Source organism: Anas platyrhynchos, chromosome 2 (genome assembly GCF_047663525.1).
Source record: "Anas platyrhynchos isolate ZD024472 breed Pekin duck chromosome 2, IASCAAS_PekinDuck_T2T, whole genome shotgun sequence".
Taxonomy (NCBI): Eukaryota; Metazoa; Chordata; class Aves; order Anseriformes; family Anatidae; genus Anas; species Anas platyrhynchos.
The window spans coordinates 88,364,458-88,387,861 of NC_092588.1; the positions used below are offsets into that span (position 1 = coordinate 88,364,458).

Genomic DNA, 23,404 nt, shown 5'->3' on the forward strand with positions numbered 1-23,404 from the left:
CACCTAGAATAGATAAGTTTCCTTTTATTAGACCACTGGTATTAGTTTCATATAATGGTTGTAGGTTGGAAGGGCCCTCTGGAGGTCATCTGGTCCAACCCACCTGCTCAGTCATGGCCACCTAGAGCAGGTTGTCCAGGACCATGCCCAGGCAGCTTCTGAAGATCTCCACAGAGGATGCCACAACCTCTCTGGGCAGCCTGTGCCACTTCTTGGTCACCCTCCCAGTCTTTCTGGTCTTCAGACAGCACCTCCCACGTTCCCACGTGTGCCCATTGCCTCTTTTCTGGCACTGGGCACCACTTAGATGAGCCTGGCTCTGTCCTCTTTCTACCCTCCCTTCAGTGATTCGTGGACGCTGATGAGATCCCCCCTCCCCCCCCCCCCCCCAAGCATCCTCTTCTCCAGCCTGAACTGTCCCAGCTCTCAGCCTTTCCTCATGGGAGGTGCTCTAGCCACTTACTCATCTTTATGGCCCTTTGCTGGACGCTTTCCAGTACATCTTTGTCTCTCATGAGGTGCACTCTACCCCCATCATCCAGGTCATTAACAAAGATGCTAAACAGGACTGGACCCAGTACTGACCACTGGGGTACTTCACTTGTTACTGGCCTCCGACAAGACTTTATCGAGATTATGTTGTTGTTTCCACCAGAACTTTTCTGTAAAGGGACACACGGATGGAGCACAATGGCCTTTGTCTGCCTTGATGTCTGTTATCACTTCCTTAGCAGTTTCTTGCTCCTACATGTGAGACCTGAAACTATATCTACCTTTCCAGTACTATACAGCACTGAAGCTTTGTTTTTAGCTTATAGCTTACTACCTCTTCTATTATCTTTTGGCATCACTGTTTCATTTTCCCAGTCGGAATCCAATGCCTTTAGTTCAAGTAGTCCCTTCTCTCCCCAAAATAAAATTCAATTTGGTACTTCTAATATGGTACCAAACTAACTAAGGGCAGAAATGGCAAAAACAAAACAAAAAAAAATCGTAGCCCATTCAGACTCATTAGCTTTAGTATTGAGCTTGAGACTACGTATGACCGTTCAATTCAATGCAAAAGTTAGACATGAAAGAACAGGAGTTACCAGATTCAAAAAAAAAAAGTAACAAATTAGTGTTTAAGTTTCCTACACAGTATTTTATACAGGCCCAATATAAAAAAAATGTGACCTCCAAACACCAAGAATCAGACCATGTATTTTATTGCCTATGTATAATCCCCTCCCCCCCCTTAAAGCTTTCTCACAGAGTGCTTCATTACCCTTGTTTTGGTTCAAATACCTGTATGTGAAGACTACCATCGTATGGTTATTTAAGACCAGATGATTTACAAGACGGTGTGACAGTTAACAAGCAGCTGGTTTTCCCTGGCCTTGTTCCGTTAGCCTACAATTCTTTCCTCGAGAAAAATCAAAAAATGCTGATTTTTCTACTACTTCCAGATGTAGAACAGGAATGCCTTTGACCAGGATACCTGAAGCTCCAAAAGCTTCAGCTAATCCGCACATCTGCATTCAGATGAATCACCCTAAACACATCTGACTGGGCAAGCAAAGGCATCACGGTACACTTTCAGAGTGCTGCATAGGATGTCCAGGCAAATCTGGGGGTGCTCTTCATTTGGATGAAGTCACCACAGACACGATGTACCAAAGAGGAAGCCACACTAAAGCAACAAAACAGTCCACAGGCCCAGGATTTCTGAGCCTGGTAGAAGATTTAATCCTGAGCTGAGCAAAGCTGTTCACAGAACGGAAGGGTGCCCACAACACCAAGTCAGAATTGAAACAGCAATTACTGTCCAAGGAGCAACAAGTTATCCCAGTTGATATCTAAGACACACTAGTCATTAAAACACACTCAGAATTGCTGTTTTATTTTCAAGAAGCAATGAAGGCAAAGTCTTTTAAACTGTCTAAGGAGCAAGCACATACCACAGAATGGTTTGGGTTGGAGGGGACCCCTAGGGATGACCTGATTGCAACTCTCCTCCCCCTCCACCGTGGGCAGGAAACACCTCCCACCAGACCAGGTTGCTCAAAGCATCCTCAGCTTCTCTGAGCAACCCATTCCACTGCCTCGCCACCCTGAGTAAAGAATTTCTTCATAATACCTAATCTAAGTCTTCCCTCTTTTAGTTTAAAGCCATTCCCCCTTGTTCTACCAACGCACCCCCTGACAGAGTCCCTCCCCAGCTTTCCTGTAGGCCCCCTTCAGGTAGTGGAAGGCCGCTGTAAGGTCTCCCTGCAGCTTTCTCTTTTCCAGGCTGAACTCCCTCAGCTTGACCTCCTTGCGGCCTACAGCTTCCTCAACAAGCGGGAGCAGAGGGGCGGCCGCTGATCTGTTCTCGTTAGTGACAGGACCTGAGGGAAAGGTGTCAAGCTGCGACAGGGGAGGGTCAGGCTGGATATCAGGAGGGGGTTCTTCACTGAGAGGGTGGTCACGCACTGGAACAGGCTCCCCAGGGAAGTGGTCACTGCACCGAGCCTGTCTGAATTTAAGAAGAGATTGGACTGTGCACTTAGTCACATGGCCTGAATTTTTGGGTAGACCTGTGTGGTGCCAGGAGTTGGACTCGATGATCTGTGTGGGTCCCTTCCAACTCGGGATATCCTATGATTATCTTCATAGGAGAGGTTCTTCAGCGCCTTGATCATCCTCATGGCCCCCCTCTGGACTCATTCTAATACATCCATGTCCTTGTCCTTGTGCTGAGGGCCCCAGAGCTGAGCGCAGGGCTCCAGGTGGGGTCTCATAAGAGCAGAGCAGAGGGGGAGAACCATCTCCCTTGTTCTGCAGGCCACACTGCTTCTGATACAGCCCAGGAGATGGTTGGCTTTCTGGGCTGCAAGTGCACATTTCTGGCTCACGCTGAGCTTCACCCATCACATACTGCACACTGTTGCAATACAGCATGCAGAGGTGAGGACCGTCCAAGTGTTTTCAGCTGAGCATCCTCCCATACCAAGCTTTTAGAACATTCCGGAACACTCAGAGGGGAGGAACTGAAGCTCATCCAGATCTTGAATTTAGTTTACTTGAATTTAGTTTAACACAGTATAATGAACATGAACCTAAATAAACAAAACCATACATGAAAAGCACCTAAAATATACACATTTTCCTTGCTATAGAGAAATCCATCAGCACCCAAATGGAAATTGGTATCACTGACAGCGCTCCTTTTCATACCAAAGGTGACCTTGGTCCTGAGGCTAAAAGAAGCTGAGAAACAGGCCTTATATTTGCAGTGATGCTCCAGCTGTTTTATTTCTGTAGAGTTAGTAATAAAACATTACACAAACTCCAGGGATATTATTTTTATACATCCTTTTAACGAAGGAGTAACTTTTTGACCAGTCCAGTAACAACTTCATAAAAAGATGGGTGTGCTTTTCATCCATGAGACCCCTACCCTCGTGGAAATGAGTTCTTACAAGGAAGGCTCAAGCAGTCAAACAGTCCCATTTTTATGGAAACTTACCGATGGAACGTATCCATGAGATTACACAACACCCTTCTTAAACATTAACTGAACTCTTTCAAAATACTGAAGAATCATGGCCTCTATTAGGACTTGAAATTAGTAACTTAGACATTTACTCTTGAATTTGTTGAGATTAAAAGCAATTCAATCCAGATTGATAAGCAATACTGAGACAGATATATAAACTATTTTTTAAACCACACTCAATCTCAGGGTAAAAATCAGGAAGTTTCACATAGTTTATAACTTGTATTTTGGATTCACAAAGACTATCTGGTTACTGAAGCAACGCGATGCATCAGTTTTTCCAGGAGTCACTAAATGCCAGAGGTTCACCAGGATTACATGTGTTGTTAACTAAACCATCCGCTACAAAACGCTTGTTTCTCTGACTTAAATTGGCTAAGCATTCAGACAAGGGGACGCAATTTCTACAAATGGGCCCAAAGGAAACAATTTATCCTTTCAGCAATATCAGCCTGCTTAGTTTATAAGCATAATACATCATATTGAGCAATAGACAGTAGGATACAAATGTTTGGTTAGTCATATTTTTAACCACTTTTTTTTTTAATAACTTCACAGCTAATATATTCTGCTTTTCAGTTTCTTTCACCTAACTAGCTTTACTGCTTGCAGTTCCCTACTATGCTCCCCTTCCCCCTCAACCCTCATCAGACCAATATTTTAAGCTACGTTTTGTTATTGTTCTTTCCTAAATAGAATAGTATACAACATACTTAAATAGGGTTGCTCTGATTTAGAGCTCATAAATATTAAAAGGTAAGAGTTCACAGCATATTGTCCTTCTCTGCTCATCTTATTTTGACGAAAACATTTCTGGCTTAGAGAGGAATAAGTAAGCAGTTGCTCTATAATTATTTTTTCCAATTTAAATGAAACTAGCAGGTACAGAACCAAAGCAGCACAGAGCCACATAGGATTCTGAGTTGAAGCATGCATAAAGAGTAGCACAGTTACAAGAATAATCTGTGCACTAATTTATCAGCCAGTTTGAGAGGACATCCCTGTGCTTCTCATTTGCCACATGTCCAAATCAGACCTAAAATAACCAATAACATAAATCTAGACATGAGGTAAGTATCATGAGTTCTGAGTTGGTTTGACTTTGAGTTCACACAATTTCGAAATAGCAGACAAACACTGGGCACCTGTAGGTAACCATGATGAATACTTCATTAGCTTCTCACAGCAGAATTGTGTGATGCTTACTTTTGCAGCCTCCTAGTCTCTTCCTTAGGAACAATATTCTTCAAAAGTCTGGTATCATCACAGTAACACAGGAAGATCAGTTAAACTGTCAGGTTTTGAGTGTTTCAAGTCTCCCTCCCCCCCAAAACACACATGCACATTCCTTAAAAAGAAGCGTACAAAATTAGTAAGTCAGTATAAAAAAGCATTAACACATCAGGCTGAAGAAAGGATCAATTATCATCCCTCATTCCAAATAGCCATTAAATCTGATCGGCAGAGCCTGAACTCACCAACTGAATGGCAGTACTGTTACTTTGGTTCAGATACAATTTCATCAGGGATGACATATTCCTAACATAGCCCAGCAAAATATTTAGATTTCATGGAATGCTGTGGGAATCTGTCTTGCTCGATTAGATGCTGACAGAAATGATCTTCATTAAATACTGAAGGACACCAGTGTATTTATCACCCATCCAATACCACGTCAGCAAAAACAGATATTCCTCTAAAGACTTTTTTCCCCCCCAACATAGATTAGTCAAGTAGTTTGACAAAGCAACAGCACCAATTGACACCTACTGACACCAGTTCTTTTATTACAAGCTATTAAAGCGGATTCAGTGCAGCGAATTTCGTTTAGATCCAAACTAATCTCCCGTTAAAACCAGATACACCATCTAATTGATCAGTCAGATTCACATGCCTAATATTGCAAAAGCCTTCCAAACACAAATGTGAGGCAGGAGTAAACATGCAGTACAACCGTATCTGAGACACAAGGGCATAAAAAAAGCACTGTGAAAGTTGACTCTACTAAAACAGCAAAGAGAAGGCCCATTCACAGTTAAAATCAGATTGGACTGTAATTTTGGCTGAGATTACAATGACTTAAGTCTTGTTTAATAGCAAAAGGGTCAACAGCAAAGAGCACAATCATTTCAGAAAGCAGAGTTCAAGCTAATGGTTTATCTCAGACCACAGTAAAGAAGGACCAAGTAACCATCAGTCTCCCGAACTACAGCCAACTGATTACAGTCCAAATATGCTTTTATCGTTTAGATCACATTTGTTCCTGGTCTGAGGAAAAAAAAAAAAAAGAAAAAACACCACACACCCACAAATGTACTGCTGAAAGAGTCCTTCCCTGTGCCAAGTAAACAATTACTCCGCACTGTGCAGAGCTTCTGAAGGTTCAGGTGGCACACAAAGTTTTGATAACTCAAGCTGGATCTAAAAACCTAGATCTAAAACCTGTCAAGGCTTACACATGTTTATCTTGCCAGTTAGGGGAAATAATTTATATATATATAGGCTATACATAACTATTTACATGTCTGCATGAACACAAATATTTTCAGATTAAGCACATCACAGTGAGGAAGAGGAAGAAGGCTCCCACAAAATACCCAATAGTACTGGAACATTTCAAACTTTTATATACAGTATGAAAACTGATTTCAAGTTAGGGAAAACCAAAAAAAGGTATAGGTTAAATTAGGCACTGCTAAAAACTGAACCTTCAGTATCATGACTCTGGTGATAATTTACAGTGGAGATTTATGATTTATCCAAGTCATCACAAGCAGCATGACAGTCATCCAATAAAGCCACTGAGCTTCTTCCTAATCAGGCATTCACATCTGTAAGGCAGCCTAAACGCATCAAGGTACGCTTGGCTTTGCTGGAGGGTAGTTCAAAACTAGCTTCTCTAAATACACGTAGATTGCCAGATCTTACAGAGGATCATTTACACGTATCTCTAAAGAAATCTTTCCTGCCTTCTGGCAAGGCCTTATGTACTGACTAGATGCTGGAGTAGATGAGCAGAAGTCTCCCAGCTCAGCTAGTTATCAGCCGCCACAGGTACTCATTTTGCTGTATCAGAAAAATATATTTTATTTAAACCATTAAAATGGCAATTATACTTTGATCTTCTTCAAGGGGTACAAACTGCCAATCCATCATCACAGTTAAATACAAAAACAAACCTTAAATGTGAGAGAAATACCAAGATGGGCAACTGCTGACCTTGCAACAGGCATACCACCACAACAACACAGATGTTAAATGTTGAACTGCAGCTGATTAAGGCTTGAGGAATACGTGAACTGCTAATCACCAGATTATACTCAGGCTCATAACTTCTGCTTATACCTAATCTGCTGTAATTGCCTAAAGCTATAAGGATCCACCAGTCAGAATTAACAAGAACATGCAAATTATCGTTATCTGTTCTTAAACTGCCATTTCCATCAGCCAATCTCAGAACATGCTTCAAGGTAAATGTGAAGAAAGCAGCAGAAACAAGGCGATGCCAAAACAATAATGTGAGAAAGCCACTATGGTACCACACAGCGAGAGGAGAACAGAACGAGTCAGCAACACTATGCAGGCATTTATCTAGTTTTAGCAAATCTATTTTGTATAAATTATACAATTATACATCCGTTTGATAAACTGGCAAAAAGATAAGACGACACAGGAAAATAGAGGCAGGATATTTGATGTAATAAATGTAAGCTGCAGTTTGGCATCTTAACAGGGATTGTTAAGTTAATGGCAAAAAATGTGCTGTTCCAATTTTATTTCAATCTTATTGTCAAGTTTTAGAATTAACCTGAAACAACTTGCTAATATCAGCTCATAAATTCTGGAAAACTGATAGCCCCAATGTATTTAAGTACACATTATTAGGTTATATATATACACACTACAACCAGTTCAGAGACAGTCTAGCATTTAAGTAAGATAGCTTATTAGACTAGCAAAGGTCGTAGAATCATCAGGTACTTCAAGATGACTTCACTTTGCAGAGAAGGAAACTACTTAAAATGGCCAGCATACGCAGTAACATACAAAGAACAGTTTAGGGTCAAAAACTCCCCACAACAGCAGTATACAAGTAGGTTGGTACAGCATTTTACAGAAAGAATTACATTTGGGATCTTGGATTCCTTAAAATCAGATTTACAGGTAATTGAGTAGCCTGTAATCACTCCTACCAAGCATCATTCCTTACTTTGGAAAAGCTAACGCCAGGTTTTTAAATTGGGGTCATTTCTCTCTGACTGTACTGTAAGTGCATTTGCTCTGGTAGGTCTCACATTTCAGGCAGCAGATCAAGTAAGACTGCAGTTTTATGTACCTTTCCAATTTGTTCCTAGCATTGTTTGGGCAAGTTTTAAACATTTGGCTATAGCATTTCAGTACAAATTAGCCAGAATAACGTAAGGTTTCAATTTGCAGCTTTAACCTTGCCAACGCCCCAACCACTTCTGCCTTGTATCTGAACTCTGATTTAAATGCCGATTGCAATGGTATTGTTACAATTAGCAGAACAGCTTCACAGGAACACTGCCTGTTAGATAGCAAAAGTACAACAAGATGTGGCTAAACATGAAAAATAAGGGCTAAGAACAAGCCTCTGTACTACCTTGTACCTCTACATGCTGCTTGAGGTGATTATATTTGCATATGCATTGAGATATGTTGGTTACAGGAATTTAAATAGAGAGCTCTGTTTATTCTGCCAAAGTGTTTATAGTTTTGGATTTATTAACTGTCATGCCTCCCACCCCCCTCTTATTACTCCCCAGTTTTTTTGGCTTCAAATGATTCTGTTTTGGCACATTCAGCGATGCAACATTTCACTTTTCTAGAAAACTCCACCGTTAGAAAAGTAACACGAAACCCTAGGAAGCTTACCTGGTCTCCGGTTTCACTACCAACTCAAAACAGCCACAGTTCACTCAAAGCCAACTGAATCTCAGCCCAGTTCCAAGCAAGCAGGGGCAAATTCAGGAATTCGTATCAAATTCAGACATGGTTTGTTGCTCAGAAACTCTACTTAGACAGTACTTCAACGGGAGGAGCAAGAGCATGAACTCCCAGTCAAAGACACGAGGACAGAAAGAAACAGGGAGAGAACTGCCACCAAAAGAACTAGGAATTACACACATGCTTACGTGCATCTGGAAAGAATATAGATAGGTTCACAGTTCTGATACTAAATGAGTAAGCTTCTAACGTTAAAGGGAGGATGAAAGGAAAAATATTAAAGAACCAAAGTGGGAAAAGATTTCTTAACAGGTGTTAGACACGGGAATGGATCTAAAGAGCTCTTCCTGCCAAAAAGACAGTCAAGAAGAACTGGGTGAAAAACAGCACCTCTTTTAAACAACAATCTTTTGTCACAACACATAATTAGTTAAACATCCACAGAGGACATGAGCCGTTCAAATGCTTCAGTGTATTGAACATAGCTACTTATCTTACCCCATGAACACAGAGGAGTTGTCTATTCACTGACTGATTCTCTGGGATTTTACCTACCTTTGAAATAACACCAGTATCATACTCACCTGAATTTTCAAGCTCAGATGCCTCTCCATCAGGAAGCCACTTGAAATATCAAAAGGATTCAAAATCAAAAGGACTTGGTTCCATCTTTCCAGTTTTTTCATAGGGTCCATCATTGCGTAAAACAAAGATCCCCTTAAACTCACTGAATAAGTTACGAGTTATTTGGGAGATCTTAAGGCACACAGCCTTTTGAAAGAACGTGATTATGAAGCCAAGAGAAATTAACAGCATGACATCCTCCCTGAAAAGATCCTATAACATGGACTTTGTCTAATTTTCTTCCCTCACCGGTAAATGTGAAACTTTGTGTTCAAGAAATGATACTTAATATATTCACACACACAGCAGTGACAAAGGTTTTCTGATCCAGAAGTCAAATTTGTCTTGGCAAGGAGATTCTATAAAGTTATCTTGGAAAAGAAAAAGATACCACTAATATTCTACACTTCAGAGTATGAAATCCAGGGACAAAAATGTCTACCACTCACGACTGCCATTCTTAGATAAAATAAGCAAGGGTGCGAAACTACTGTTTTGAAAGTTTTCCCACATGGATAAAGCTCAGGCTGTCTTTCCACAGTTCATGAAAATTATTTGAAAACTAGTTGCTTGTTCCATTATTTTCTGCAGTTCTCCAGAATAATATTTTAGGTGTCAAAGTAGGAATGGTATGACTGAACATTCTCTACTCCTACTTTCCTCAACTAGGTAATTAATCACACATTAATTCACTTGCAGTTCATAGAATAAATCTGCTTTTTTATTTGCTATTATTACGTGAACAGAGGCTCACTTCTCTTGGAAAAGCTTATCCAACTGTGCTTTGTTCTTGTTAAACTGAATATAAATCCAGTTTCAGCTACTTAAGTAGTTGATATTTCTATAATTAGGAAACTTTAATGAATACCTGTAGTTATATATCCAGAATAGCAGTTTCACTGAAAACTCTGAAATCCAGCAAATTTGCACCTAGCTTGAACTCTTTCCACTATTTTTTTTTTTTTTTTTTTAATTATTTTTGAAGGACTTCAGCAATTACAGACACAGCAGAATGAAAACCACAGCTAAGAGAAGGGTACTTCCTCATTCACAGACATCCTTTCCTTTGGAACTGACTGTGTATGCCAAGGGGAAGACGACAAAGGAGAAATTGCATGGCATAGACGGACTCGCTAACATACCAGCTGCTTAAGTTTCAGTATCAGGAACCCACAAGAGTAGGACGCTGAGGGCCACAGCAACATAACCTGATTGACTTCAGCTACGTCATCCCACGCAGTGTTCAGTAACACTCTTACGTGAGTAACTAAGGCATTAAATATTTGTAAAATGCTACATTTTCCCATCGCTGACCCCCAAGCGTGATTTAACGAAGGGAATGGTTCCTAATGCATGTAGTTATTCCAGTCATGCCATTGAGCCTGCTTCTCAAATAAAACAGAAAGGAGGGTACAACTATCAGAACTGTGACAGACTCTGTAGTTCTCAGGGTACCGCAGAATGGAAAAAAAGTTAAATAAATTTTCAAAGTCCCTAAAAGTTGGCATCAGTAAAAGCAGATACAAATTTAATTTCTGCAGAATACTGCAGCTGACTTAACTGTATTTCCACAGAATTCTAAATAACAATTAACAGACTATATTTAGAGGTATTTCAGCACTTAACCCTTCTGCTAAAACAGCGTTTTGTTTCAGGCCTAACCCTCCAATTTGATTTTACAGAAACTAACAAGTAAATTATAACTCTTCCATGGAGCTCAGACATGAGCTCTCAATTTAAAACAGCCTCTGGATTATCATTTAAAAGCCATCTAGACATGAAGTGCAAATAGGATCGATTATTATTATTTTTTTAATCTGAAAAACAGTCGAGTTAATATGAAGCATCCAGCCTGGACGTAACATTCCACACTCTGCAAGTAAGTGTTAGAAGAAAGCTCCCTGACCAAGGTAAACCAATAGAAAAACATTCAGTCTAATCTTCTAAATCAAGCTTTAAACAATAATATTCCAGCTGAGACTGTGTCTAGCAAATTGCATTTAAACGGCCCACAAAAATCCATTTAGTCTTTCACTTGCCAGAACAGCAACGGGGGGTAGCAAAAACTCATGTGTTCTCAAGTTTCTAACTCTAATTGATTGATGGGGTAAAGAATTGCAGACAATGTCTGAAACTGGAAAAGAAGTAAAATGTAGTGTATATTCAAAGCTAAAGAAAATTGCATCCTCAGAAGAGGAGAAAGGGCAGAAGCATCATCATACGTGCACATCCACGGTCTGCTATGCTTTCTTCCGAGCCAAGCTGCAGCCAAACTTCCTCTATAGCTTATTCAGTTATTTACAGAGAGAAGACCAGACATCTGCTTTTTGCCTTCCACCCTCCACTGAAATACAGAAAGTAAAAGCCACGATGAAAGCAATTTAACTGCAGACTGAACGCCAGCTCCGCCTCGTCGCTGCATCCTTCTCAGATGCATCACTGGTACCCCTCAAGTTCAGATTTAGGAAGTTGAGTGGTCCGACAGCTGCTGTCCACATTCCGCCAGGTAACAGAAGTAGAGGACTTGTTGCCATCTCTGATGCATTGCTGAGCGAAACTAGTTTGGCTAATAGGGCTGCTAAGTACGGGCAGCTCTTCCCTGGGAGAGGCTGTGCAGCTCACCCAGACACATTTGATAGCGTGACATGCCTCCTACCTCTGTGAAGCAAAAGATCACCCCCCACAGATACAGAGGTGTTCAGAATCTCTCATTCCCACCTAAAGACTGAAGTGCTGTCACTTCAATAGCACGCCTAGGACTGGAACACCACATAAGCCATTTCAAGCCACCAGTCATTCATTTCTTGAGCTCATCCTGCATGGAAACATCACAGCACTGAAAATTCACAGACAGAATGGGTACAGCAGACAAGAGTAGAAGTGTAGTTCGTCTGATGGCTCAGACAGTGAGATAACACCTGCTAGGAAACAGATAGCTCCTGAGGTGCTTTGCTCTTTCAAGGAAGAACCCTGCCTTTTTGCACTCTTTGGGAATCTATACCTGCCTGAGAAGTGTTTTATATGACTGCTTCTCCAATGTTGAGTGCCACAGACCTGACGTGGATCAGCCTCACAGACTTCCTTCCTAGCTGTTTTAAGGCTTTTCATTGATTCAGCTTCAACAAATGTTGTGTCAACTGTCTTAAGGAAACAGCAGAGAAGACATGTTGTGCAGAACTGAGGAGAATTAGGTCTGTTTGCCAAGCTGGAAAGGAGGAGACAAAGGCCTTCAGCCTCGCACACAAGTTCTGTGCTCTCCACAGAGCTGGGCACCCAGGAGTTCAGCCACCACTAGAAACTGAAGGCTTGCAAGGAAGCTGTCTGCAACTTGTGAAGAGTATTTCGTGCAACAGTGAAGGTGAAGAAAAGTTCACCATTTGGAGTCCTTCCTAGTCCAGACCTAGGACACACATTTCACCACACAGGCCTGACTCATTCATTGGACAGCATACAGCACTATGAATTCACACTACAGAGTTAAAGCAAGGGGCAGAATTAATAATTTATTTTTTGTCCCTGCAATAAAGCTGCATGAACTTCAGCGTCACGTTGAAGAACAAGATGTGCATATCAATCTCTGGGGTGGGCAGGTACTACTGTATCACGACAAGCAAATATTAGAGCATGAAGCACTATGAAGCTAAATTTTACTAATGGTTATAAGAAGTTATGTGAACACCCCAATGAGAAGACATAACTGCTACTGCTTGTACAGTGTCCAACACAATACAGCTCCTGTTCTGAGCTGGCCCCTAGACACTGCTCTGTAACTGAATTGTATGAAAGCATTCAGTCCTGCAAGCTCAGAACTCTACTCATCTTGCAGAAGGTATGAGTCTCTCTTTTACTTGAATCCTCCTACGGGGTAAGTCTACTGCACATGGGGAAAAGATGCAGCATTAGTTAAAAACACCACCAAAACAAGCAAATACCCACAGACGCACTGGTTGATAAGCATGCCTTTCAGTAACAGCACTGGTTTATACAAGCCCTGTTCCCCCCACCACCACCACCTCCAATTCTCTGCTCTCACACTCACTGGTTAAGTCATTTCAACTATCTGACAGATTAAACAGCAATCCACATTAAGGCAACTTATATTAAACTGACTCACATCAACTCCTCAGCAGAAGATCTTGGTAGCATAGCAGTAGTAGCACAGGCAATGGACTACCACTGCTGCTATCAAAATAAACACCATATGCTCATCCTCCTATTTACACCCTTCTATGGCACAGAAAAATTAGGCTCATATCTGAAATTGCCTCCAAGCATGAAAAACACCAACCTTCACTGCTCTGAACTCTTATTGATTTTGCATGAGAACTCAGAACACATCTTTACTACAGCATCTGCTGGCCTGCATTTAAATTTAAGCCTTCCTTCACTAATTAATTAATCTGCTGCAAACCAGTGGTAAAAATTTCACAGCAAACACTGGTACCCACTGGCTCTACACTGGGCTTGATAAAGAACATAAATCTCAGAGATTAATAAAAGATTATTTTGCATTATCTGATTTGAAAATACAGGGGGAAAGCATGTTTTACTGATTGAAGTAAAACAGAAATTTAAAGCAATTGTTAAAGGACTGACGTCAAAGTTTCCACTACTCCTTTACGATTTTTTTTCCTCTGGCTGTCATACAGAAAAGCTAAAATGCTTTTATACATTTCCTGCATTTACTTGGCGTCTTGGCAATTCACCTCCTTCATGTACCTCAAAACCTGTGGATCTAAGGCTTAGAGAAACATGAACTCTACTATTCAACTCATCTTTATTAACCATATTCATTTATTGCTAAATTTATTGTTCAGACTGAAAAGCAGAGACTCTAGAACATAATTTCTCATGATTCACAGGTGCCAGATCTTCCTTCCTGATATGGGATTGTGCATGCCTAACAATAAATTCTTCTAACTTACACAGTCATTTATTACTTACACAAACTGCTTTTACTGTACAGGTTCTACAGTCAGAGCCAAACTAGAACTATTGGAAGGCTAAGGTTTCCTCTAACCATAAGAAATAAAGCCAGACTGAGAGCAATCAGAGTTTGTAACTTAATTTGTAATTGCAGAACCGTAAGAAATCGGAATTAATATTTGATAATTACCAAGTACAACTGATATATCATGAGTGATTTGAGTAGAGATAGTAGCTATGGTGTATAAATGCATCACTTACAAAAAAAAAACTTTCAGTTTACATCATTGAACTGCATATAGATTTACTGGTTTCCTCTTAGCCTTCGAAGACACTCTTGTAAAAACTAGAGCCAATATGCTTCCATTTAACAGAGCACACCTACTCATACGTAATAAGGCAGAAGGAAAGGATCGGCATTTCTCTTTTCATAGGTCAGTTAGTGCAATGTCACATTAATCTTGACACACAAAACATCTCCTTCCCCTAGACATTAAAATCTAAACCCAGGTAATCACATATTCTAGTAACTGCAGGTGAGATGCATCAATCTGATGAAATCCTTGTCCTTCATGCCCAATCCTTCATGCCCATAATCACACTTCGAAAATTCAGTACAAACGACTTGCATTTTCATGATGTTCATGGTATGAAAGCAAGAGGCTGAGTTTTAACCTAGAACAGATGCCAAAACACCTTCTATCAAGTATACTTTTCACAAATAAATTCAAAATCAGATCACATCAAATCTTAAGAGTAAAAGCCTTCGCTGAAAATGTAACATGAAACATTAGTCAAAACCCTCTATGCTTTTGTTCTGCAGAAGTATCTTAAATCCTTTCTCACAAGCTTAAACCAGGAAAAGCAGCATGTAGGAGCAGAAACAAAGTTCTTTTCATTTCTAGTATGCTGATAGCATTGTACAAAGAAAGAACAAGGAGGAGGAGGAGGGATTCCTTTTCTGAAAATAGCCGGGATTATGCTGGGGGGGGGGCCTGACCTGGGTAACGAGTACCAGATGCCTACCTTCACTGGTAGCTGCATTTTTCTGGGCTTTGGTGGGCGTGTGATCTGTACTTGAACTCACGTCGGATGAGATGCTTGAGCTGCCTTTGCCTGCAAAGAAAGAAAGGGGTGGAGAGGGTGAGAGGGAGGAAGAACAAACACGAGTATCAACAGTGAAGATGACAGACCTTCCATATCAGAACCTGGAACAGTTCCAGGAAGCTTTAAAATCAGTTTACTGCAGCTGATGTTCATTTTGTACACGAGGGTGGAAGCTAACTGTGCATCTTTATCTGTACTAAGGCTGTAAACAGCCTCCTGGGTCAGAGGGGCTCAATTGCATATTTGGAAAGCTTCATTTTAAGTGAAAAGTTTCTGATTAAGAGAACTTTCATAACCAGATTTCTCGTTCAAATACTTCTAAAATAGATCTGGAGGAACAGACACTGACCCGCACCAGCACTAATGATGAAATTCAGGATGCATTAATGGAGTTTACATCACGTCAACACATAAAACAGAAATCTGTTCAAGTCTTTTGCTCATGTGAAAATGAAAGCAAGGTAACTGCTGTTTCCTCCTACATCACATTCACTGCTTGAAATAATAAATGCTTTTGAAACCAACACTTTTATGGTTGCTATTCTTCACCACAACTTTTATGCCCCTCTTAACTGGAAATCAGAACAATGGAAGTGTCTTTTCTTATTTTCTTTTCTAAGACTTTTTTTCTGCATTTTCTACATCAGGTTCCCCAGTCCTCTGTGTAAGGTATCAGACCAAGCAGAAATTAACAACAGGAAAAAAAAGACCAAAAAAAAAATATCTTAGGTGCTGCAAAAGAACAGAGGGAGCTAAAACAAAGTTGTCTTTTTGTTGACCTCTGAGGATCAGAGAATGATTTGTTTCTCTTCCCCTTCACTCGCACTACTCAATAACTACTAGCAGGGATACACACACTCTGCTACTCCAGCAGGAACTGGAGCAGCCACTCCAAGCATTACATGAAATAAATCTAGAGAGAGGCAAGGTAATGAATGCTGTTACATTTTCAGGTGTTACCTCTCCCCACACACACTGCATCGGTGAAGCCTTTAAGAGCTATGTTAGTTTTTGAACCAAAATTACACTGCAGGCAGAAAGCTAGCTGACACCGTGTTTTTGTCACTTGAGTAAACCTATAATCACAGGAATGTTAGCAAGAGACTTTCCTGATCTGTTATTTCAATCAAGCATTCCTCAGGGTTCTGGGTTATAGTCTGCCTGGTTTTCATAACATTTAGATGTAAGGAGGAGGTCTGCTTTTTAAAGGTGCCACAACAGAACGAGGATTTAAGTTTTAATGGGAAACGACTGGAGAATGTGCAAACGTAGGTTGCTGCACAACCAAGGTACTGCCACCACTTAATCCGTCAGCCAACCCTAGAGGATCTTTCCCCACATAAAGTTGCTTAAGTTAACATGCTTCGATTTGAGAGAGGACTACAGAGTGAAAGGATATTAAAAAGGCCAGAAGGAAGTGAAAAAGAGAAAGAATGGCTAAAGCTAGTAGTTGGGCGGGGTGAAGGGAAAAAGAAGTGCACGTTCAGTGATTCACAAACTGCTTTTTGCATTCCTTTAAAAAGTCAAGCAAACCCAGGAAGCAGTGCCTCCAGAATATCACTGGACTGCTTGCAAGCTGTGGCACGAGGGAGTAACGCACTGTGGTCTTTCTAGAACAAACTGCCTCAAAATAGCTCTCTGGCTAAGGGCAACCAGGGTTGGGATAGGAGAAAAGCAAATGAGAAAAGAGAATAACTGCAAAATGCTAATTCCCAGGAAGAGGCCAGAGAATTTGGAACACCTGCAGTAGCCGATAAGCAAATAATGAATTATGGTGTATGTATTTAGATGGTTTTGCTACTACCAGGAACTGCTCATTTGCCAAACATTAGAGCTGCAAAAGCAGGAAAACTTCCAAGGAGTATCAACTCTCCTGACAGAAAGAAAAGAAAGAACAAAGAAATCAACTCAAAATATGATTTCCTCCAAGCAAATAAAGAGGACTTGCTTCCTCTGAAGGAAAAAAAAATCTTCTGGGGGAAAAGGAAGTCAGTGATACCAAACAGCAGCAGAGTTGCTAGCTGGGCATCTGTGGCATGGGTTATTTTCACAAAGTCATTGTTTCCTGCAGCTACATATCTCCCCCAATAACATCAATATTAGACTGCATTCAAGTAAGCCTCCAAGAGCACGACAAAAATGTTTTACCCACTGTAGGGTGCTGATCGCCAGTACATCCCACAGCAACAGATTTACAAGGGCACACTTCTGTAGTAACTGCAAAATACCAGATATATGTCAAGGCAACTACCATTTCTGTCTACTTTAATATTAAAATATTTTAACTCCTTGTAAGAAGTTAAAACTGGAAATTAAGAACAATCTATTCTTGTTACTGGTGGCACTGTATAAAAGTTCCTCCTGCAACTATACTTTGAATATTTTGTGATAGCTTTAGAGTCTTCCCTTACTACACAAACCCCAAACAAGCCTTTCCCTGTCTACACTGAAACACTCCCTTTGGGTAGGCAGGGGAAGCAGGAGATGCTTTCTAGTAAATTTTCAACAAATATTTTAAATAGATCAGCAGGCCCTATTCTTGTAAAGCAAAATAAAGCCGTTCACTTCTAATAGCCTAGAGGTTGCCTGCTGCAACCTCACGTACACATGCAGGAGCTAACACGACAGCGTGCAAGCATTCCACAAATGAGTCTGGTGGTTGGAAAAAATGCACACTCAGCAAGTTCACAAACGCCACAAAATAAGCCGTTGTGGTTCATGCACCAAGATGTCACTGCCAACCAAGGGACCTTCACAGGTTGAAAAACGTGCTGGCAATAGCCTCAGGAAGTTAATTCGACAAAAGGAAATGCCAAGTACTGCATCTGGGGAGGAACAACCCCATGCACCACAACACATTGAGAAAGCAGCTAGACAGAGAGAGACATGGGGGTGCAAGGAGGACACCAGGCTGCAAGGTGAAAAGGAAAGAGGCAAATTATGATACAGCATACGGGACTGGTGCTGCCAGGCACCCAGCAAGTGCCGTGATGCCCAGGGCCCACCCGCTAATTCCTCTGAGGCAAGGCTCTTCTGCAGCACTCCTCAGGGCACCACCTGCCAACTGCACCATGTCAGCTCTCAGACTGCTCCTTCCCCACTGCCACAGGACAACCTGACACGGCACGTAGCGCCGAGAAGTTCATCTCTGCAAAACTGCCCTGAGAAAGCCTCAGCAAGCAAATACAGGGAGTACTATTACAAAGATTACAGAAATAAAGAGTATTTGATTCTTTGCTTTCTTTATGTAACTCTTCATAAGATAACAGCCTGCAAAATGTTTCCCTAGCACTTGAGATTGTCTCAAGTTTCCCTTATGCGTTCCACTGTTTTTTATTTCAAAGCCAGAATCACAACCCAAAAGACAGCACACCCCACTCTGGTAGGAGGTAGGTAGAGTAGAAGACAGCGATTTTCACATGATAACCTAATGCACAGCAGCAGCAAAGGTAGCATGGACTTCACCACACCTAGAAGAAATCATACAGCTACACAGTCGCAATTCAAATCATGTCTAACCTGCTTCTGAAGAAGCAAGAGTTTGTGTTTTGTGGTTGGTTTTTCCCATCTACTAGTGCCAAAGCCTTACAATAGCTGTAAGAACAGCACTCCAGCCCTATAACCTAGTATCCTATTTCCTATACATTTTGTTTTGATCCCGCTGGAAGGAAAATTAAAACAAGACAAGCACATCACAGATGCTTCCCCTGAACACTGCCACCAGCACTTTGTCACCAAGGATTTTTTTCAGTCATAGAGGATCTTTGTGCTTAATAGCCCTATAACCCTACCTGGTAAATCTACCTGGTCTCTTTTTGAGTCATGATATTAAAATAATGTGTTCCAGTTTTGTTTTTTTTTTTTTATCACAGGTGGCTACATCAACTAGAACATCAGTTTATTTTTAGTAAGTGTTTACATTTTCTGTTTCACTACAGCAAATTTCTTATTAATCAAAATAATGCTACAGATTATCCAATGAAATATGACTAGAAGATTATGCACAGAATTGGCTGGTCTTATTCCATATTTCTGTATTACTGCAAAATAAAAAAAGTTTTTTTTCCCCAGCTGCTTGCATAACTATTTTTTTTCCATGAGCACACTGACTGGGGAATTATTTCTCCAAACACCTCAGTCCTTCAGGCCAAAGACTTGCAGGATGTAAGACTCATATGCACAAGGCATCTTAGCCAAATGGAAGCATTTAATAAACACTGGAAAGGAAAAAAACACAAACTCATGAAAAGCAAACTTTGTATTCTGCCAGTCATGCTCACTGCTGAGAAGTGTTGAGGCCATCACAAGTCCGTCAGGACAGAAGCAATGCAATTTAAACTCATCCAGGGAAGTACAGTCTGTAACTGTCCAAGACTGAGTGAAACACTATTTTTCCCCCTAAAGCATATATGCAAAGCCTGTCCTAATATGGACAGTGTTTCTGACTGTATTACTGTCACCTTTTCTTTTGACTTTCAAATTTTGTTCACTGTTACAGCACATGCAACTAGCATAAACAGAGGCTGAGTGAATTAGGTGATGAAATTTAGGTGATGAAATTCATAACATACATGAAAATCATTGACCTATGTGATAGAAAAAGGCGTGGGCTGGCAGTAGGTCGCTTTCCTTCTCCTTTAGAATAGATTTACCATGGTGTTTTTCTTTTTTTTTTTTCCCCCAGCACAACTTAGCTGTTCTTGATGCATGTTTCCATCTCTTAGGGGTTTCTTTATTGGTTTTTGCTCTATCTTACATGACTTTCTAACACCACAGAAACAGGCTGTCTTCTTAGAAGCTACCCTGGGAAGACAATAGCAACACTGCCCTTGGCAAGAAGTTTTAATCCAACAACACACCTGCCTTCACCAGATAGTTAAAGAGTTAGCTCTGGACTTAAATGGAAATTTGAGCCATATCCATAGTTTGTCAAGTTGACATGAAATGTTAAACAAAATGCTAAAACCAAAAGTATCAGAAAAAAAAAATGAGCAAAAAGCAGCAAAGACTAAAGTAATAATAGCCATTAACATTTGAGTTTCCAAAAAGTATTGTATTGCAATGACTTGATATGAAAAGCCTGAAAGGTTTACTTGAGAAGTCATCAATTCTTGATGAATGATATTATTCGAATTCCACTCCACAAGGAAGTGAGTATGTATATGGCTTTTCTACTAGAGGGTCATTACTTTCTCTTTTACATCTCCAGACAAAACTTCTTTTTATCAAATGTATGTTAACTACATCAATAAGAGATCCAAGGAGGGGAAAAAAAACAAAAAAAAAAACAAAAAAAAAAAAAAAAAAAAAAACACACACACCAAACCTCAAACCGTCAGAGACCATGCAAGGAGAAAAAAATCTTTCCCACCGACTACTTCCACAAAACATGTTATCCTGATCCAAGTCTCCAAAACTTCAAATGCACTCTTTACAATCTGTATGCCCAGAGATAGGAAATTCCTGGTATGTTTTTAAGTATCCCTATGGAAAATCAAGAACTTATTACAACACTTAGACTTTAAGGATATACGGCATCATTTAAAGATGCAATACTTCAATTAATTTATCTAAACTAAATGCAGAATTGGACTACACACTTCAGACAATCATTCTGCTTGGACTTCGCATTTCTATCAGTGGAAATTATACACCATAAAACTGGCTGGTTTCCATTTTAACTTTTAATCACCAAGCAGACTACCACCAGTCTAACAGTAAGGTTAGCCATCTACAAGCACTGTCATTCACTGAAATGCTTTCAAAATGGGTTAAATGTTATTTTACAAATCCACCCAGAATCTTAGAAGCAAGTGAGTTTTTGAATCAAAACATGGGCCAGCATGACACACACACAGGTTACAAATTTCATTCCAGCCAACATTTGTCAGGATGTGATAAAACAAACAGTAATCTGAACAAACTCCAACCCTCCATAAAGGAAATAAACCAAATGTTTCACAGGATACATTGTGACAACTGAAGGGCTTGCAGATATTTGATAGCACTGGCACTTCAGGACAGTATTTGTCTCTTAAAATTTTCACAAGTACCATCTTTATGCACTTTTTTTTTTACACACACATTTTCTTTCAGTCAAAACTCCAGCTTCCAGGACTGATTAATTTGGCTGTCAAATTTGCCATAACTTGGCTATGAAATAAAATACATAGTTTTAACATTTCCAAAATACTGCAGAACTAAATTCCACCTTCAGCCATGTAGGCCAATTTGTGCCTTGCTGTTGTTGCTTGTCTTCCTGGCCATTTTTAAGTGCCACATTATGTTACAAAACCCCATCCAAATGCATGCGGAACGTAACTGCATTTACTACAAATGAATACAAAACACACTCCAAGTGAAAAGGCAAATAATATAATGAAAAGCAACTAACAGAGGCAAAAAAGTGCTTAGAGTTTAGAGAATTCACATACCCAGCTGGCAAGGCAAGAGCCAACTGGTTACTTGCTGCTCAGCCAATGGAGAAAAGAAACAGTAATTAACTTAATTGCCATAGCTGAGGCAGTTACATGAAAGCAGAGATGGTCTTGTCAGAGGTGTCACACAGCTGAAGTTTCTAATAATCTGTTTGATGTTTCTGTTCAGTGGAAGAGTGTGTTCCTTTAGCTTAAGGCACAATTCAAACTACTTAGCAGCTGAAGATATCCACATATCAAGATCTCTTGTATGTCTTCTGTCACCTTACTCATTTTTAGTACCCTCAAGGCATTCACCCCAGGTGCAGGAGGGATGGCATACTGGGGGTGTAGCCAGGGCTACCCCATGCTGGCCCCAGTGCAGGTCGTGGCTGGGCCCAGCAGCCAAGATGGTGGCGCCTCGCCTCAGGGACAGCCTGGGGAAGGGAGGGCACAATGTTGCCAGGCAGCTGGGGGGAAATGTGTTGGTTTTATTTCATCAAATGGCTGAAGTTGGAAGGAACCCCTGGAGGTCACCTGGTCCAAGCCCTCCTAGCACCTAGAGCAGGTTGCCCAAGAACACAGCTAGATGACTTTTGCAGATCTCCATGGAGGATGACTCCACAACCTCTCTGGGCAGCCTGTGCCACTGCTTGGTCACCCTCCCAGTACAGAAGTGCTTCCTAGTGTTCAGATGGCACATCCCATGTTCCAGCATGTGCCCACTGCCTCTTGTCCTGGAACTGAGCAACACTGAGAAGAGCCTGGCTCTGTCCTCTTTCCACCTTCCCTGCAGGGGTTTATACACGTACACACTGATGAGATTCACTCCCCACCCCACACCCTGATCCTTCTCTTCTCCAGGCTGAACTGTCCCAGCTCTCAGCATCCCCTCAGAGCAGAGATGCTCCAGGCCCTTCATCATTTCATGGCCCCTCACTGGACTGCCCCCAGTCTGTCCATGTCTCTGTACTGGGGGGCCCAGCACTGGACACAGCACTCCAGGCATGGCCTCACCAGTGCTGGGCAGAGGGGCAGGATCACCTCCCTGCACCTGCTGGCACCCTTTGCCTAACACAGCCAGGATACCTCTGCCCCCCTTTGCTACGTGGGCATATCACTGTGTTGTGTCCAGCCTGCTGTCCTCCTGGACCCCCAGGTTTCTTTCTGTCAATACACTTCCCAGCCCCCATTGTACATTAGGGCAATTTGTCTGCGTTTCTCACTATCCAATTCCATTTTAACTGACAATACATCAGTCTTCCCCAGGTCAAGTCTAGTTTGCCCATGATAGTGATTTTTTTCTTCTAGTCTATCTCCATCCATGAGTTTTTTCATCACATATTCTCCCCATCTCCTGTTGTGGAGGGGGAGTGAAAGAGGAGCTGGGTGGGCATCTGACAGCTGAAAAAGGTCAAATAACCACAGAATTAAACAACTGTTTCAGATGAGAAATGACATATAGCCAACAGAGAGCACACTTGAGAACCAGAAAGCACAACATTTCTACCACTGCACTGTTTTTTCACATCAGAAGACATGAAAAAGCTGTTTTTCAAATTCAACAGTCTTGCATTAATAGAAGTCAAAAAGCAGTATCCTCTGCTCACGATTCTTATTGTTCATCTCCATGTGCTCTGCTAGCTTTCTTTGAACAACCTCTTATACAACCAGTCTTCGGTTCACTCTTGTGAACAGCACCTACTGGCAGTACTTGGTTCACCTGGCCAAATACCCTTCTAGAGTTTCTTAATATCCTGATATCAAGATACCCTGAAAGAGACAACAGGGCAATTGGTGCACAGTACTTATGAACTGCAAATTGCTTCTTACAGCAAGCCCA

General features: G+C 41.0%; 1 protein-coding gene across 4 annotated transcripts in view; it reads right to left on the reverse strand.

The window, feature by feature from the left end:
- The window catches only part of FBXL7 (F-box and leucine rich repeat protein 7), a 215,586-nt gene that overhangs the window by 122,137 nt on the left and 70,045 nt on the right, over positions 1-23,404 (reverse strand). For 3 of the 4 annotated variants that reach the window (XM_072035020.1, XM_072035018.1, XM_038174641.2), the window contains one exon: positions 15,065-15,154. The exons of the other annotated variant lie outside the window; for it this stretch is intronic. Coding sequence is in view for 2 of the 3 variants with exons in the window: in XM_072035018.1 (XP_071891119.1) it covers positions 15,065-15,154 (90 nt within the window). In the remaining variant the exon portion in view is untranslated. The remainder of the gene's footprint in view (positions 1-15,064; positions 15,155-23,404) is intronic. 4 annotated transcript variants of the gene reach the window in all.